We start from the raw sequence: 19,367 nt of genomic DNA, 5'->3' as shown, positions 1-19,367 counted from the left end.
AACGGAATTTAATACCTCACGAAATTATTCTCATATATTTATTATTTTTTTTACAGGGTGTTACCATAATTGTCGCATGCATTCTGGGCATCAATTTCAAAAACGTGGAAAGAAGGCGCTATTACTAGCAGATTATTACTTAAACTGCATAAATTTCATAGTATTTTCAATTAGCAGCTTTATTTTAAAGAATAATAATAATAAAATATTTATTTTATGTAATTTTATATTTGTATAATTGAAGCCAAATTATTAGACATTATAAAAACCTTGGTCGCGACAGTCGGGTCTAAATAACTGGAACGGACCCGGATTACTATTCGGCCAAGGGCTGTTAAATCGGCACCATTCCTGAAAATTACTTCAGCAATATGTTCTGCCGCTACAACAATAACAAAAACAATAACATTAGAAAAACATATTATAATACTGTTTGAGTGCAAATAATTAATTTTTAGTACTCAGCAGCTTCTGTTTGAATAAAAAATGTTCAAATAGTTTTGTGAACTCATATTTAAGCAACATTAATCGATTATTGAACAAATATAATCGATTAATACTGTTGTTATACCTGTTTTTTTTTTTTAATTACCGCAAATTACATGTTTTATTTTACCATTATTCTTTGTAAATTAACGCCTAAAAGGATGCAAATAATTTCTCATCGTTAACAGGAACTACCGATTGCGCAATAAACACAGCGCCGTGGGTCTATGACCTCGCTTACAGTGTTGCTTCGTTTAAGCGAAGTGCTTTCCATAAAAATTGCACAACACGCCAACAACAGTTGAGTGAAATTCACAGATTATCAAATACAAATTGTAAAAGCTTATAAAACAGCTGAAAATTCGTCACAAAATTATTTAAATTATAATTTGCTTTATTTCAATAAAAATTAAAATGAAATTCGTGAAATTCTATTTCATCGCTAAGAATTTCCTCACCCGTTCAAAGCAACCCTGCGCAATGATGGCTCATCAACAACTGTTTACGTTTACACAACAAGACGGGTTTTGCAAACAAAATTAGTTTGTCAATATTTTTTGTAGTTTATTTAGTTTGCTTCTTCGTTTGCGGCTTATAAACAAAAATATGCGGGGAAAGCATGAAGTAAGCAACATTTTTTCGACTGCAATCTTTGCATGCAACCGCTGCAAATAAAAGACCCAGTGCCAGCTGTTGGAACCAGCAAAAAAAACCAGCCATCCATCCAACCAACAAACCAGCCACAACGACTTCCTCTGCCACTGCCGCTAAAGACTCAACATATTTGTAATCAAAACAAAAACAAGCTGTCGACAACGTACAGAGCTCATTCACGCTTTGGCCAAGCAACTGTTGTAGTCGGCGCAACAAATCGAAGATACCGCTACGAAGACGTTTCATTACACAAAGTGATCGCACAGACAGTGGTCATCAATTCTAGTAATAACAACAAGCAACGCATTAGCATATTAGTAGCGTCAGCAAAAATAGAAGGAAATCATAATTAGCAATGGGTTTGAGATTTCAACAACTGAAGAAGCTATGGCTGCTCTACCTGTTTCTACTGTTTTTTGCATTCTTTATGTTTGCGCTAAGTATCAATCTTTATGTTGCCAGTATACAAACAAATGATCAGGATAAGGTGTAAGTATATTTGAATATATATAAATTGGAACAGGTGTTTGTGCTACAAAAGTAGCCCACGTGCCATATATGGCGCACAAAGTGCTAATAAATTGCAAATTGGTTAAAAACCGTTACAACCGCATTTTTGGCAAGAGTATTGCAAGTCAACCACGCTTCTTAGTGCTGTGTAATGTGCTGTGGCAACAGACCATCACAGTTGAGCGCCTTCATTTAATTGTATTCCACTATTTAGCAATTCTATGTAAATTTTAATTGTTTCTTTTTGTTTTTTTTTTTCTTCACGCGTTCGCAATCACCATTATAACAACGCAACACTTAGCCATCCGAAACCGCAACCGCGCCGCCGTTCGCTATGGCATCCGAAGAACATAGTGGCGCATTATATTGGCAAAGGCGATATTTTCGGCAATATGACTGAAGGTAAATAAAAATAAAATTTTTTTTATGAAACTTGAGCTAAACACTAAAACTGCAATGTTTATTTATTTCTTTTTATATTTTATTTTAATTTGAATTCATTATTATGCACACGTTTTGTGTGGGCCTACTCATCAATATTTATAAAAATTCGTTAAATATCAACAACTTTTTTCAGATGACTACAACGTAAATCTTTTCAATCCCATCGCTGGCGAGGGAGCGGAGGGCAGACCGGTCGTAGTGCCAGCGCGCGAAAGTTTCCGCATGCAGCGTTTCTTCAGACTGAATAGTTTTAATATTTTGGCCAGTGACCGCATACCCTTGAATCGTACATTAAAAGATTACAGAATAAAGGAGTAAGTAAAGTGCACAACAGATCAATGACCATAAACAATTAAACAAATCAGCGAAGAAATCAAGCAAACATTAGCAGCTTTTTCATCAGCGTCAGTGCCAAAAGGCAGTGAATATTAAGCCTAACAGCGTTTAACAACAAGTTTTCCACTCATACATATGCATATAAATTTTGTGCAATGGCCCTGAGTTGCTGACAAAGCATAAAATCTTTTAACAAACAAAATCATCAAATCATTTACGCTGTCGCACACACTTAATTAGCTTTATTTTCATTTGTCTCTTACACAGGTGTCGCGACAAGAAATATATCAACAACGAGCTGCCCACCACATCGGTGATTATAGTTTTCCATAATGAGGCTTGGTCGGTGCTGTTGCGCACCATAACGAGCGTTATCAACCGATCGCCGCGTAAATTACTCAAAGAAATCATACTAGTCGACGATGCAAGCGAACGCTGTAAGTGTCATCACTGAATAAAAACAAATAAACACAAAAACAAAACACTCCAACAGTAAACGAAAACTGCTTGCAACCTAACACATTATTGTATTTTGCATATCTGCAGCTAATTTGTTCGCTGCTGCTGCAAAGCAGTAATTTAAACATCTTACAGTTGACCTTTTTAGAGCTAGTTTAACCTTTCGCTTTGCCTTACAGCTTATTTGAAGAAGCAACTCGAGGCCTACATTAAAGTGCTCACCGTGCCAACGCGCTTGCTGCGCATACAGAAACGTGGCGGTTTGGTGCCAGCGCGTTTGCTCGGCGCCGAGCATGCCAAGGGTGATGTGTTGACCTTCTTGGATGCGCATTGCGAGTGTACGCGCGGCTGGCTGGAGCCGCTGCTGCAGCGTGTGAAGGAGTCGCGCAACAGTGTGGTCGCGCCTGTAATTGATATAATTTCCGATGATAACTTCAGTTATACGAAAACTTTTGAGAACCATTGGGGTGCCTTCAATTGGCAGCTGAGTTTTCGCTGGTTCGGCAATAAACGCAGCATAGCGCCTGCTAATGCTGATCCAACGCAGGCAATCGCATCACCGGCAATGGCTGGTGGACTGTTTGCAGTGGACAAACGGTACTTCTTTGATATTGGCGCGTACGATAAGGAGATGCGTGTAAGTTTGCATGTTTTGCATGGTATATTACATGACATAATATATGTTTATATATCTTGCAGATCTGGGGTGGCGAAAACGTTGAAATGTCCTTTCGCATATGGCAGTGCGGCGGGCGCATCGAAATCTGTCCCTGTTCACATGTCGGCCACGTATTTCGCAGCACCACGCCATACACCTTCCCGGGTGGCATGAGTGAAGTGCTGGGCAACAATTTGGCGCGTGCGGCCATGACTTGGATGGACGATTGGCAATATTTCATACTACTTTACACATCCGGTCTGTCGTTAGAGACACGTGAACGCATCGATGTCACCGAGCGCTTGTCACTGCGTGAGAAACTTAAATGCAAGCCTTTCTCTTGGTATTTGGAGCACATCTGGCCGGAGCATTTCTTTCCCGCACCAAATCGCTTCTTTGGCAAAATAATCTGGCTTGATGGTGAGACCGAATGTGCGCAAGCGTACACGACGCACATGAAGAACATACCGGGACGTCGTTTGTCACGCGAGTGGCCACGAATATTCGAAGAGATAGACAATAATGCTGAGCAATTTATGTCGCTAATCGATTTGGATCGCGACAAGTGCTTGCGGCCGCTGGAGAGAGATGTGCCGCGCACATCAGTGCAATCGGTCACAGTTGGTGACTGCAATGTACATAGCAAATCTATGGATATGTATGTCATAACGCCAAAGGGTCAGATAATGACCAATGACAACGTGTGTCTGACGTATAGTGAGCCGAAACTTGGCGTCATACAGCAGCTGAAGAGTCGCAATTTAACCAGCAATGTACAGCTGACCCAGTGCCTGGACGATCCGCGCCAACTTTGGAGTTACGACATGGATGTGAGTAGAACAGTGTTTTATTGGCTAATCAAATGTTATTTTCAATTTTATACATTTAATATGCGTTTACGTACGTGTTATTGTTTATTTTGCAGACTCAGCACATTTCGCATCGCGAATCGAAGCTTTGCCTTACACTGAAGGCAGCCAAAATTCCACGCACCCAAAAAGTGGAGAAAATCGTTGTTGCCATTAATTGTGATTACAAAGACATCACGCAGAAGTGGGGTCTCATACCACTGCCATGGAGAGTTTAAAAAACATTATACAAATACACAAACAAACACAACGCAATTTGCAAAAACACAAAAACAAAGACGATATCAAAGCACGGATTTGCACAAGCAATTAAAAATGCCAATTAAATTAAACAATTTTAGTATACAATTAGAATTAAACAGTTAAGTAGTAAAAGTGAAGTGCGATGAAACGTAGAAAAACTTGTAGTGAATTATATATACCAGCGCCGTGTGCTTGTGATATTTTTTATTTGAAAATTTTGGAGATAAAAATACGAGTTTTTATGTTCGTACAACACGAAAGGGACACCAAAATATAAGCTACCAAAACCACCAGTTTGTGAAAAATCGACAAAAAATAACAATAACATCGACAAAAACAATAACCACCAAGCAACATCATCAATACTTTACCCACGAAATATATGTATTTATATATGGAATTACATACCTGTTTGACTTACTGTAGGCGTTATTTACTAAATTATACTATACTATTTATTTTAACACTATTTTATATGAAATTTTGTAAACAAAAAAAAAAAACACTTATAAATTATGCATACGCTTTTGCATACCTTTTATAAAAACTAATTTATATTTTCTAGCTTATAAGTTTTTACTAAAGCCTAGCGAGAAAACATATACTCTTGCTGTCTAACTTGTCAGTTAACTATATGCTATTAAAACAATTTTAAGCTTTGAATTGCTATCGCCGCTAATTATTACTACTGCTGCTAGTAAATGAAATAAATTGTTTTTCCAAGAAATAAAAAAAAATAAAACCTGAAACCAACGTCTTCATTACTTCCATACAAGCAGATGGCTATCAGACAACAACACTTTAGCATTAAAATCATTTTAATTTGTTTAATTATAATTACATATTTATATTTAATGTATGCGCTCTCATAAACATGCAAAATGTTCGCCTGAGTGTTAACGAGCAATGAACGCTTACGCCGCTTACCGTATTAATAGCCAAATGTTTTGCTGCCAAATCTTATGAGTTAGTGTTTGTTAGTGTACTGCATATTAATATTACTCATTATCAGTAATGAAGTTCATTAACATGCGCTACTTGATAGGAGACGATACAGCAATATTTATGTACATTTAACTACACACCCAATAAACCAAATAGTGATTTGAATGCCTTGTAATTCGAATCAATTTATCATCAATTGATGGTACGGAACGTTGTGGGTTGTATGGAGATAAAAACAAACCATACAAACCAAACTGAATGGTATAGAAACATTTTTTATTTATTTTACGAGATATCTTCAGGAAATTTGGAATGGATTAAAATTCAAGGAACGATATAACCTCATAAGAAATTAGTCCAATCGGATAAGTATAGCACATAGCTGCCACACAAACTGACGGATCAACATCATTAAGATATGCACCTGTAAATGGTATTATAGCAGCGATGCGTCCGAAGTTAACGTTTCTTCTTGTATTTTTGTTGTTATAGTAGTGGTGTAAAAACACACCAAATAACTTTACACTCCATTCTGCTTACCCCGTTGAGGCGGTGAAACCTTTCATCAAACTTTCATTGTTGTATTAGCAGCTGCTTTATTCAATTAGTAGTTAAGTCATTCTTACATTTTTCTTTATTTTTGATCTTTTCTTTCCATACATCACATATTCCGGCGTCAAGCGCGCAAACAACTTCTTTCATCAATACAAAAATGCTCGTTGGGCATAAAACAAAAAATAGAATAATAATAAAATATCGCCCGGTGTCATTGACAAGCCATGTTCAATATTTATTTCTTTGCATACAATTTTCTGACACCGATTTCAGTAACAACTTCGAGCCGTAAGGAAACAAATCGCTAGTATATTTTAAATATTTCATATTTCACGTTAATTAATTTACATAAATTACGGCGGTCCAGTTAAAATCAAGCGAAACTACAAAATAAAATAAAAAAATGAGTGTGATTTTTGCGGCTGTCAAGTGTTTCGTCTTCGCTTTCAATTTCTTTAGTTTGGTAAGTGTAGCGCAAAAGAAAAAAGTGTAAATATGAGAGCAAAAATCAAAAAAGCCGTTGTGTGCAATTGTACTTAAGTATTGTTGTTGGCATTCTACGAGCATTTTGCACACTTTACTTTGTTAGTGATTGTGTGACCCATTTATTATTTATTATTGTTTATTTACTTCTACACTTATTGCGCTAATTTCTCCACAACTTTTTGCAGTTACTGGGCATTTGTATTGTTTGTTTGAATATATTCGGTTTGGAGTTTGCCGTGCCGAATACCGATGAGCACACATACTGCATAGTTGGTATCATATTGGGCTCATTTGTATGCATGGCCACATTATTCGGCTGTTATGGCGTCATCTGCGAGTCGTTGGGCGTCAATGTGATTGTATGTTTTGCTTTAAATTTTTATTGCTATCTATTAATAATTTATTTATTTATTTAAAAAAAATGCAACTTGTAGTACTCGTTCTTTATGCTGATGTTGTTGTGCACGCAGTTGTTGCAAATGCAGACGTATAAACATCAGAAATTCTTCATAAATGCGCTGGATCTACTGGAGGATGCCTGGGATGATGTGGATGTGGATCCGAATGGAATGCAGTCGGTGGAGATAAATGTGAGTGTGTTAAAAGTATTTGTTTAGCAGGTGTAATAATAATATTTCATTTTATATTATGTAAAATAATTACTTTTATTAATGATTTTTTTTATAATTTCAATCATTTTGGGTAATTTTTGTCTATATAATTTTCATTTGCTTTTCATTTATTTATTTATTTATTTATTTTATTTTGTCAAATTATTATTTCTTTCGTTTAAAATTTTATGTCTATGTGTATCTGAGTTAAAAAGCTTACTTAGACTTAAAATAATGTAGACAAATTAAATAAATTTGAATTCAAGAATCGATTTAAAATTGTTAGCTGCAAAGTAGTTAAAGTTAATGTATTTAAATCTCACGATTTTCCCTATGTATTTAAATATCTCCCTGAGTATCGACTTAGGCTGGATAATCAAACGGCATAAACATACTTGTATGTATGTATGTGTTTTTGCAATAGAAAAAAAATTAATTAAATATTACGGAAAAATGTTTTTAATATTGTTTCTAGGCTAAGGCAATAAAAAACTTTTGAGCGTAGTTTTCAAAATTATTTTATTATTTACAAATTTTTATTTTGGTCATATTTTTTTAATGTTTTTTTTCTTCATAATTCAAAGCTCCCAAAGTTGAGATGGAACTTATATGATAGCCAGAGTTTTAACTGATTTCGTGGTTTTATTTTGTTATAAAATGTTTCAATACAATATTTTTTTTTTATTATAATATAATTATTTATATTATTATTATTTTTTAATTTTTTATATTATTTATTTATAGGTTATATAATTTTTTAATGTTTAAATATTTTTTTTTTTCTAATAAATTATCAATATGCTATTTATATTTCTATTTATGGTTAATCTATTTTATTTAATTTTTCTATTAAAAATTAGTTTTTTTTTAATAATTAATTCCAATTTAATTTTAATTATTTTTAATTATATATTATATATTTTATTTTTAATTATTATTATTTTATTTTTAATTATATACCTTAATTATCATCATTTTCAATATGTTCATAACATTATTTACATACATACATGCATACATACATAGTATATACATTTCATTATTTCCATTTCAGTATCACTGCTGTGGTCTCTACAATGCCAATGACTACAAATACAGACGTATGGAGACGCCCGCGAGTTGTTATCGCTACCAAAATGCTACGCTTGAATCGAATTTATTTTCGCGCGGCTGTGTGGAAGCACTGGAAACGTCATATCACAAGACCATGGAGCGTGAAAACATTTTCAACTGGTCACTGTTAATCTGTGAAGTAAGTAGGGCTTAAACATGAAGAAGAAAATTAATTAAATACCGTAATATGTAAAAAACATGTGACCATATGTTCGTTTTGTAGTGCGCAGTCTTCCTCTACTCGTGCATACTGAGTATTTTGCTTTTCAAGCGCACTCAGCCAAGTGATCACACACCAGAGGATGGTCATGTGCCAGCGCAGCCGGTGCAACGCATCAATCATTGCAATTCGCGAACTCACCTCTTGTCGAACTAACTAAATTGGTAGTAAAGCAAATATGAAATGCAAAAGTCTGGTAAAAACAATTTTTTTTTATTCAAATTACATGTATTATACAAAAATTCGAAAATACTGTTATATACACTAGTGCCAACAAATTATAGGTTATCTTAAATTAATTGTAGATATATTGTATAAACATACATACATATATGGTATATAACATAGGTATGAATAAACTATTTTAATTAAAATATGCTTGTAAATTCACAATATGCAACTACTTTCACACATCTTCATTTCTGAAAATTTAGTACCAAAATATTTTATTGTAAATAGTATGTATACTAGAATTGTATATATGCATATACAATTATTTAATAAAAAACTATTTTTTACTACTTAAAGAATACTAGTAAGTATTTACACAAATAGTTATGTTTTTTATACTATAAGGTTTCATAATCTCCAGTTCGATGGTAAATTAAAGTCAGTATGAATGAGAATATCAAAGCCAGCAGCTGGAATAAAAATGAAAAATATTTTAAAACAAGTAAGGAAGAGCTAAGTTTGGGTGTAACCGAATATTTAAAAATTAAAAATTTATTATTTATAATCACGGGCAAAATGATAAATTGTTATTACGAAGAGATTTCGATAAAAACAAATCAGTCTGTTCCCACGACAGTCGGGTCAACGTAACCGAAACGGACCTAGATTTTTATACGGCCAAGAACTGTCAAGTCAGCAGAACTCCGCCGATAAAACAACAACATAAAAAGAAATTCAGAAAAATGTCCTGAAGTCCGAATATTTTGGTGTGTTCTTGAAAAGTTAAAAAAATAGCCTACAGATGTCACTTGTTACTACGATCTCCGGTGTCAAATTATAGTTATATACATATGTATCTCAATTAATGGTGAGTTATGGTGCTTTTCGTTTAATAGCGTTTTGTGGGCGTGGCAGCGGTTCAAGGACGTCTATCTGCAGTACAGACCATCCTTAGGTACCAAGAAAAACAAAACAAAAGATCGTATAGAGCCGAATCTGGAAAATATCGTAGCGGAAATCAAGCCTGGGTCATATCTACTATCGTCACGGTAAAAGAACACTTCTTTCCTCACCTAATGGGATCGTTTTTCTTCAACTAGGGTTAAATCAGCCCAGTAACTTCGGCTCCATTAGATAGTCGGTGTAAATCACACCTTTTGAATCCCAGAAAACGGGGACCAGTCCCTTATCAACCTATGGAATTATTGTTTACTTAATGATATATACCTTTGGATCCATATTTAGACGACAGTCACGCAACAACATAAAAAGTATTTCAGATTGCGCTTTAAGAACGATTAACACCTTTTTGTAGTGATTTTAAGGTAGCGCTTGTTGTACGAAGTGAGCTAACGCTGCATTTTCTCACGATTTTCTCATATCCAATAGTTGATGCAGCAGTTGAGACAATTGCTTTATCTGCGCGATTTTCCTTCTGGAAATCAGATTCGAAGTGCTTATTGGACCGCCCTCGTGTATAGTATTGATGAATCATACTACTCATACGCGAGCTGAGATTTACTTTCAAAAAAAGTTTCCGTTTAGATCAATTAACGAATCCGTTTGCTAACCTCCCAATTGTTTATTAAATTCCTACGCCTATACTCTGATTTTGATAACAAAGTTCATTCCAAGCTGCCGACGGTGGTCATAACGGTTCAACGCTCCATCTTCTGTGATAACGTGTACATAAATCCATATACCAAATAATTATCTCCAAAATTGTAGAAGCCACCTCATTCCTATCTATTAATATTCTATGCTCTATGTTATATGTATATATATGTATGTTATATGGTCGAGTAGAGAGCGGAAGTATTAGGGTTGCTAAACTGTCAGCTAAAGTTAACACAATGACTCCTCAATGTAGTAACAATCTGGGCAGAAAGAAACGGCTTTGCTGTCAATCTAAAGAAAACTGAACTGGTTTTATTTACACGAAGGTATAAAATCTCGGATGTACTCGTTTATCATTGGAGAGCTCTCGACTTCACTCTGTCGACCCATGGGACTCATCTTTGCTAGAAATCTATCGTGAAAGCCGAATATTGAGGAGATGATGAGGAAGGCGTTGGTCTACTTACATTGTTGTAAGAGAGCTATTGGGAATCGGTGAGATCCCTCACCAAAGGTTGTGCTTTGGCTTTACGAAACCATATTGAAGCTAATACCATTTCTACGGATGTTGCTATAAGACTCCAGGAAACTGGACACATTAAGAGAGACATTCCGAAATCATCTCTCACTTCAACTTTATCCCTGATAACATGAACTACTGCGCCGCGCAATCTACTCTTAGTGGCATCTTCTCCGCACACATACCTCCGAGAGATACGTGGGTAGGACGGAGTCGCCGGAGAAGCGGCGCAATGTGGTTTTTAACGGATGGTTCGAAGCTAAAGAAGAAAGTTGGAGGAGGAGCTATTGGGAGCTTTCAATCAATTCTTTTCTCAGACTGTCAGCTCACTGTAGTGTGTTTCAAGCCATGAAGGTAGCAACAGAAATAATTCTCCGAAGTGCGGCTTCTTTTAGGATGGTGTGCATTCACTCCGATAGCTGATATACAGGCCCGACATTGATTTGCGTTCTGGCCACTGTCCCATTGACCGTAACGTGGTAAGGAATTGAATTAACCGCCTCCATAAAGTCAGGCAGGCTCTAGGCGTTTTGCCGACAAGAGTCTCTAACAGTCCAAGTGGGATTATTCACAGCCTGGCGAGTAGTCACCCTATTTACCTAACCTAACAAAACCTAAGGGAGATCTTTCATTTTGTAAGCTTATTTGCTGACCGGTGGCAAAAATATATAATTATCAGTTTCATATAAAAGATATATTGATTTACGCTTAAAGTTTACCTGCGCCACAGCCAGTGTATAGCCAGTGATGGATAACGCATTGCTCGCTCTCCCAGCGGCAAATTTCACCTTCTCCAAACAGCCTTCATTATAATGGACCCAGGCGTCATTCTCGGCATAAAAGCAACTAGCAGGCAGTGGCAAATTGATTGAAGTGTAGTCACTAGAATTATGCAGGCCACAGCAATGAAACTAAAGAATTAAGGAAAATTAAAAAAAATACTCAGTTAAATTATTAAAACTATTTTAATGAAAAAATATTTTTGAGTATTTTGTATATTTTTATAAATTTTATGCGCACTTACTCGACTTTCAATATCAGCCATTGGACCTTCTTCCACCAATTCCCTTTCCCACAGCAACTCTACGGCTTCGACTGTGCTCGTGATTATGCTCGTCGCTTCGAGATGCGTTACAATATACATTTGAGTGACGAATATGATTGTAACCAAGGCACAATACTTAAAAGAAATAAAAACGCTGTCTAGTATTCATGTAATTCACATTCCGTTATTTACTTGATATAGAAAAAACCACAAAGTAAAGAATATAAATAAATGTAAGATATCGACTGTTCTTTAGTCCGAATGAGTAATCCTAGGTATGTACTTTGATCAGTTGTATGTCATGCTGCAAATGTTTGTTATCCAAACTATGTACAGTTCATTCACAATATAACGTTTTCGTTAGCGTTTATTGGAAAAATGTTGTACTTAATTAAAGAAAATATATTTTTTTGTTATATCCGATTTCTTGTTCATTCTTATAGCCTGACATTTTTGATGGCATCTTGCAATTAAATTTTCCGCATATTCCACAGGAAGCGACCTCCAGGTATGATGAAGTATTTAAGTCTTTTTAAATAACAAATGTTCTCTGTTGGATTGGCATCTGTTGACTTTGATGGCAACTATGAAGTAACAATATAGTTTTCTTGGGCCCCTTGAGCACCAAATTTGCTTTGATATTACGGGTCACTGTCTGCATTACAGTTGACTTCAGTAAAGCCTTTCATACAATTTTATCATTCCAACGGCTTTCAGGTTTTCTGTGAAGCACCTCAAAAGAGCAAATCCATCAGCAGAGAAACATCCATAAACATGCATCTTTTACCCAAATTATTACAGTTCTCATCTGACACAAAAACCCTTTTGCACTCAATCCATTCAAACCGACTCAGTCGGGACCAGTGATGGAAAAAATCCACATGCAATTGTGGGTTAATATGGTTGCTATCACCGCAAGTCCATAGTTCCTCAAATATTAACCTTAAGTATATTCTTGAAAGCTTTCCTCACGCGGCTAGATCTGTACCCTACCAATCTATCAACAAATAAGACGAAACAACGTTTCAAAATAGACTCTACTTTATCTACTACTGGGTCATTTGTTCTCAGATTTCAGATTCCTTCTGCTGTGGAGAGACACAACTTGAAAATTAGTAGTAATTTCGGATCTAAGTAAATCTTAATCTTAGAGCCTCTTGTTCTGCCCAGTTCTGTGAACTTTTGGTTTAGAGCTTTCTATATTCTGTAAAATATGTATGGAGCGTTAATATTGGGTTGTCAAAAAAGTCTTGCTGTATTTTCGCTAGTTGAAAGCGCGTAGTTCTAGTCTTATTCGTCGCATCGGGTCATGCTATACCTTTTTGGAAAGCCCATTTCACGCGCTAACACGTGTTTGATTGATTGTCGTTTTTTTTAAGTCGTTCGTGAGTTATAGCGTCGCAAACATGGAGCAAAATAAAGAGAAGATACGGTACTACTACGATAAAAGCAAAAATGCATCTCAAGCCGCCAATAAAATTTGTGCAGTTTATGGACCCGATACAGTTTCCATTTCCACCGCACAATGATGGTTTCAACGTTTTCGTTCTGGAGTAGAGGTGGTCGAAGATGCGCCACGCTTCGGGAGGCCTGTCGTCGAAAATTGCGATAAAATCGCTGAATTGATCGAAAGAGACCGTTAAAAATCATTTGAAAAAGCTTGGAGTCACTAAGAAGCTCGATGTATGGGTGCCACACGAACTGATTTAATAAAAATACAGCAAGACTTTTTTGACAACTCAATATATGTATGTACATATGTATATAATTTAAACTGACGAGAAATAAATATCTGTTTGGATGAATATAAATCTGAATAATTTATACAATATATATATGCAATAACTAGTAATACTATTAAAATCATTTTGAAATTATGAAACAACTGACTAACTTTAGGATTCCGCACAGGATTCCGTACACCGCCGACATAGATCAAAGTAATCCCCAATACACTTGTGCCAACGCTCTTCGAAACAGTTGTTAAAGTCAATTTTTGGAATACCCTTCAATGCGCATAGCGAAGCCAGAAGTCACACGAAGCTAAATCAATCGAATACGTTGATTGTGGCTCGATATTGTTTGTAAATTTGGCGAAAAACTCACGAAGAATCAATGCAGTATGCGACGGTACATTATCGCGGTGCAAAAACTAAGAGCTGTCAGCCCATCATTCCGGCCTATTTAAATGCCAGTAAGATCTCTGATCGTTAATCGTCGATTCTCAAGCACCAATTCCTTTATTTTATTGACGCGTTTGATCATCAGTTGATGTTGATGTTAATCCTGGACATGGTTCGTCGTCAATGCCTTCTCGACCCTCTTTGAATAATTTGTACCAATCAAAAGCACAATGTTCGCGACAAACAATTATCACCGAAGATCTTTTCCAACATTCTGAATGTTTCGGGACCAGAAATTGGATTCCGCAAAAAAAATTTAGTGGAACTATTTTGTTGAATAATTTCACTCATAGTAAAAATCGTCGACTTCACTTTATGTACTTCAGAAAGTCAAGCGTATACTAAACACTTACTATAATTTTGATGTAAAATTTGACACAGATGTCACAGAAAGTTATACCAGAGGATCTGAACATCTCTTATGGAACATTGGAACGTTGCTACGCTTCAGAGAGTTCAAAAGGAACATATTTTGGCGAAATTAAAGATTTGTATTATACTACTTAAAAACTTTTTTGTCAGTCCGAGTCATACTGGATCAGATAGTAAAAATAAATTCTGTCCTTGACTAATCTCTTCGGAGGCTTTACTTTAAAGTTCTATAACAAAGTACATAAGTTATGATCATTTACTTCCTTTCCTTAAATAATGTACCATTTAACTCCTGCTAATTACCTTCTGGATACTAAAGAATGATAAGTTTTTTTATCATTTCTCGAGCCGAACACAACCTTTCTAAATTCTGCATGACCCTTTATCTATCAAAATTTTTACCGTGCTTCTGAATATACCGTTAAATTACAACAGTTTTGAGATAAGGTTTCCACCGATCACTGTAGTAACTAAAACAAAACCATTAACAGTAAACAGTTGGTCTTGATTTGCTGAAAAACTTTATTATAATAGAATTTAGTTCCAGATTCTTTCAAAAATTAGGTCAAATTGTGCTTTAATTTCCAATTTCCTTATAATTCTTAATTCTAAGAAACTTTTCAACTTTCTACATTACAAATTGTTAATTAGCAATACATTCTTACCAACCACATCAAGGCAGCCTTCGGTGGCTTTATGGCCCGATAGCCAACTAAAGAGGTCAGAGCCGTTAGGAGACCCGCCATTAAGCCAAGTATGCAATAAATCAAATGCAGATTCTGCACGGAGTCCATGAAGAGCGCACTTAATAACACCATAATCAAACCGACGATCTGTAAACACACACATACATACAAGTATATTTTTGCAAAAGCTTTTAAAAGTAACGACGATTTCAAGTAATTAAAAAAATATAGGTGAATGAGCAGTTAGATTGCTGGGAACGTGAAGATAAGAAGTGTAAAAGTGTAAATAAACGAAAAAAACTTGCAAGTACGAGAAGATGGAGAAGACTCACTAGGCAAAGCGTGTTGGCGCACAAGTACATGTGCCTTATTAAAGGTGTTGCAAAAATCATTGCGATTTTATTTACTTATTGCTATTGTTGAACACTTTTTTCATTAATTTATTTATTTTCGTTTTATTTGCACTAATTTGGCACTTTCCGTGTTTTTATACAACTTGTATTTGCACTTTGTTTAATTTCATTCACTAAAATCGCTTTGCTTGTATTAAATCTATTTTCGAATTCCTTGCTTCGACGTAATAGAGTTTTTACGCGTGCCCATTTGCAATGAACTGCGACCGTCTGCCGATAGACGGCGTCAAACTCATTCGCTGTGAAGCGCGCAAATCAACTAAAATAATTTTGCGGGGAATTCGCATAATACTTAACAACTGTATACACATACTTATTTATAAATATACTTATGTACTTATGAGCAGACGGGATTTACAACGCACTGCCTGCCGATAACTCGAATAAGAATGCCTTTGTGGTATTTGTCAAAGACTGCGCAGAACTCTACATGCGGCATTGTGGACTTCAGAATAGAAAATTTTGTATAAAAATTATATTTATTGATGGGAATGTAGTGCAGATCCCCTCGAAGTTGGCGCATACTGGGTAACGCTAAATGACCTGCGGCCTTTCAACTTCTGATGACTGTAACTGTGAAACCGGATTATGAGTAGGATTAGCTCTGAAGGATTTTGGTAGAACCCTGAGCTCGTGATTGCGACATTCTAACACCTGAGTATGATGCGGTGACATACATCACAAATAGCTGACGGACTAATGTCGCAACCACCTTCCATTAAAACCTTAGTAGGCCGCAGAGTACCTTCCCCGCTGGCTCAATAGAGCTAGGCCTGTTCGATCGCAGCAGGGAGGATGGTGACATCTCCCGCATGGAATGGAAGAGAGTGGCGGTGGCTACCTCCTCAGTCTTCCTAAAGGTAGTCAGAGGAAACTACGAGTCACCCGGATGGACTTAGATGGACGGCTCATTGATGTGCCAATGACCGATCAGCAGTCTCCCGAATGGGGGAGCTATGGAAGGGAGCCAGACTGGAAACTGTGGACAAACCGGACCTTCCGCTTCGCCCTATGACTCACGTCTGGCTGCAAACTGAACCTTCCCCAACGAAATTGATTGAAGAGATCCTCAGATACTACTCACGCATCACTGGAGGGTAATAAGGCTGGAGAGGAGCGAAGAACCATATCGACAAGCGCTGATTCTGCTAAATTCAAAGTCTATCGGTCCCCTCAGCAAAACCTAGGAAGCCATAAGCTATGGGTTCGAAAGAGTGGTCCTTTAAATACTTCTATCGGATGCCAAAACTGATGGCCCTCAGGCTTCAGATGCGATGGATAAACGGAACGCCAACCTTAAAACATTTATCAATTTTTTTTCAAAGTAAAATTTCTATCAAAGATCCCACTGAGTGCTTTGTCTGTATGAATTTTATTCTACTTGTAGGTTCTCTTGTGATTACGATCCAAGATTAACAACTGATTCAACGTCTAAATGGACATCTTTCTGCTTTTTCTATAACTTCAAAATCTGATTGGAACTTCTTATGACTCTCTAGTTTCCTAAAAGAATAAGTTCAAAGTCATGAACTCTTCGTTTCAATGTTTCCATAATCTAGAAAATATTATGTTTTATGTTTAAATCAATAAAAATTACCGATATCTTTAATTTTAATTTAAAAGAGATAATATCTCTAACCATATATGAAAATATACTTAAAAACTTTGTTTTTAATTTAATTAAAAGCTGTCACGACTAACAATTAGAACGAAAGTACTAAAGCGACTTGAAAGCACAAAAAAAGCTCAACTTTTCAAGGCAGAGAGCTTTTATTATCGGTCTGCGAGTTCTTATGTTAGCAAATAAGGGTTAAGAAACAACTTTTTAAATAAAAATCATTTGTAGATAAAATTGTCACTTAATTTTGCAAACTAAACCATATAGCCATATATTTATATAAGTACACTCGAATATTTATGTACCGCATTCACAAGTCCATATTGACTGAATTAAAGAAACATATTTTTCAGACAACAATAAACAGAGACCAGATGCACTATGAACGATGAATCATTAACTAAGTCGACAATACATATTTGTTTATATATTTTATGTACTATATTTACGTGACTACACACATAACATATGTTGGTATTGTTTTTATCGGTTTTGTGACCAGACGTTGAAGGAAAAGCATTTTCATAAGCAAACAAAAATTTTGATAAGGGCAACTAATTATATGCCATATATATATGTATGTACTTTGCGTGATACAGTAACACTCGATAAATCCAAACTTTCTGTTCACAAACAACAGAACTGTCATGAAAGAATTTTTCAAATATAGAAATATACAGAAATTATATGAGCTTCCATATGTAAGAAATAAATTAGCAGATTTTTAATGTTCGACAATAATTTCACTACTGAACATGATACTTCATCAATCTGCAAACTTCTATAAACTTCTGGAAACGTATGTTTTCGATTGTTTGGTAAAACGAACGTTCTTATTTGGGTGTAGAGTATAATAATGCATATATCTTCCAAACGAATAAAGCTATATCCTCCATATTAGCACGAAATTAATTTTTTCAACCCTGTTTAAGATAGTCTGAAAATAAATGAAATCAGATGATAACCCACCCGCCCACTCTTCATGTAACAGTTTTGTTCGGAACTACTTAACTATCGCGATAAATCAATAATCAAATGCGTCAGAAAAATTATTATTAACATAACGGACGACACGATAATGCATTATAGGAGTCAGTGTCAAAATAAGACCATGAGTCATGCCATCTTTTGACCAAAAATAGTCCACATCGCACTAAAACTGTTAAAGCCTCTAGGCAACAAGTATGTGGACCCCAGTGCATTTAGCTGACTATTTACCGAAAATATTGGTCATTGTGAGATAAATAACTGAAATTCAGAGAATCCTTTTCTGATAATAGTATGTTTGAATGTCAAAAACTTCCCTTAGCCCCCATATACCTAATATAAAGATTTTCGAACTTCCGGGTGAATTTATACCGCATACCGCATATATCTAAATCGGGTCGAGACTGCACCAACTCCCATATTTCAATATAAACTTTTGCCTGCACCTGAAGGAGTTTCCCTACTTTGATTCTTTCAAGCTGCAAGCGCTTAAAATATTCGGTTTCATTCTAATTTAGCCCTTCCTGACTTGAATTTTTTCCATTTAACCAAACTATAACTACTTATTGATTCTCCCTCGTAAGTTGAGGGAATTTAAATATTTTCCATATCATAAGAACCATAAAAACCAGAAAAATAGGGGAGTACTATACTAGGTTTAGATAGTCCATTATTTAATTGTTTATATTTATATAAATCATTGATGGCGCAACGAGATAAGAAATGAAACAAAAACAGAAAAAATTTTTAACTTCGGCTTCAACGAAACTTAATATGAGCAATTTACACAAAAGTGTGAAAAGATCTTTATTTGGCTTTTGATCGATCAGTTTGTATGAAAAGTACATTCTATGGTAGTACGGTCTGAAGAAATTTCGGAGATAATAATCTCTGCCAAATTTCTTGCGAATACTTCGTCAAATGAAATACTCTTCCATACAAGTACTTGTTTCCAATCAGTAAGTAGCATAGCAGCTACATGCTATAGTGGTTTGATATTGGCGGTTCCATCAATTGAGCGGCTCCTTCGGTAGAAAAAGACGTGTGCTAAGTTTCATATCAATATCTCAAAAACTACGAAAATAGGTTGCGTATAAGGCAAAGGAAAGGCTAAATAGCAGCTATGAGGTCTTCGAAATTTTTTTCAGAGTCTTACAAACTTCATG

At 35.5% G+C, this 19,367-nt stretch overlaps 4 protein-coding genes across 4 annotated transcripts in view; 3 read left to right on the top strand and 1 right to left on the bottom strand.

Annotated features, from left to right (window-relative positions):
* LOC105224663 (protein late bloomer) overlaps positions 1-222 on the top strand; it is a 4,301-nt gene extending 4,079 nt beyond the window's left edge. The window contains exon 5 of the mRNA XM_049452433.1: positions 57-222. Within this exon, the coding sequence (XP_049308390.1) occupies positions 57-128 (72 nt within the window). The 3' untranslated portion in view covers positions 129-222. The remainder of the gene's footprint in view (positions 1-56) is intronic.
* Positions 223-960: 738 nt separating this feature from the next.
* On the top strand, positions 961-4,693 carry LOC105224641 (polypeptide N-acetylgalactosaminyltransferase 3). Its single transcript, XM_011202792.3, has 7 exons — positions 961-1,629; positions 1,952-2,052; positions 2,228-2,408; positions 2,698-2,867; positions 3,069-3,526; positions 3,589-4,377; positions 4,473-4,693. Exons 1-7 carry the CDS (start codon positions 1,496-1,498, stop codon positions 4,632-4,634), a joined length of 1,995 nt encoding a protein of 664 aa, XP_011201094.1. The 5' UTR covers positions 961-1,495; the 3' UTR covers positions 4,635-4,693.
* Positions 4,694-6,011: 1,318 nt separating this feature from the next.
* LOC105224640 (protein late bloomer) lies at positions 6,012-8,803 on the top strand. Its single transcript, XM_011202791.4, has 5 exons — positions 6,012-6,622; positions 6,831-7,004; positions 7,080-7,235; positions 8,311-8,508; positions 8,593-8,803. The coding sequence occupies exons 1-5, from the start codon at positions 6,563-6,565 to the stop codon at positions 8,743-8,745; spliced, it is 741 nt and encodes a 246-aa protein (XP_011201093.1). The 5' UTR covers positions 6,012-6,562; the 3' UTR covers positions 8,746-8,803.
* A 118-nt stretch (positions 8,804-8,921) lies between these two features.
* Positions 8,922-15,869, bottom strand: LOC105224638 (uncharacterized). The gene is made up of 5 exons (XM_011202790.4): positions 15,516-15,869; positions 15,163-15,330; positions 11,922-12,077; positions 11,617-11,808; positions 8,922-9,230 (listed from the first exon to the last, which is right to left on the bottom strand). The coding sequence occupies exons 1-5, from the start codon at positions 15,573-15,575 to the stop codon at positions 9,159-9,161; spliced, it is 648 nt and encodes a 215-aa protein (XP_011201092.2). The 5' UTR covers positions 15,576-15,869; the 3' UTR covers positions 8,922-9,158.
* Positions 15,870-19,367: the final 3,498 nt, after the last annotated feature.

Source organism: Bactrocera dorsalis, chromosome 3 (genome assembly GCF_023373825.1).
Source record: "Bactrocera dorsalis isolate Fly_Bdor chromosome 3, ASM2337382v1, whole genome shotgun sequence".
Taxonomy (NCBI): Eukaryota; Metazoa; Arthropoda; class Insecta; order Diptera; family Tephritidae; genus Bactrocera; species Bactrocera dorsalis.
The sequence above is the reverse complement of the archived record's forward strand: the minus strand, read 5'-3'. Positions and strand labels throughout refer to the sequence as shown.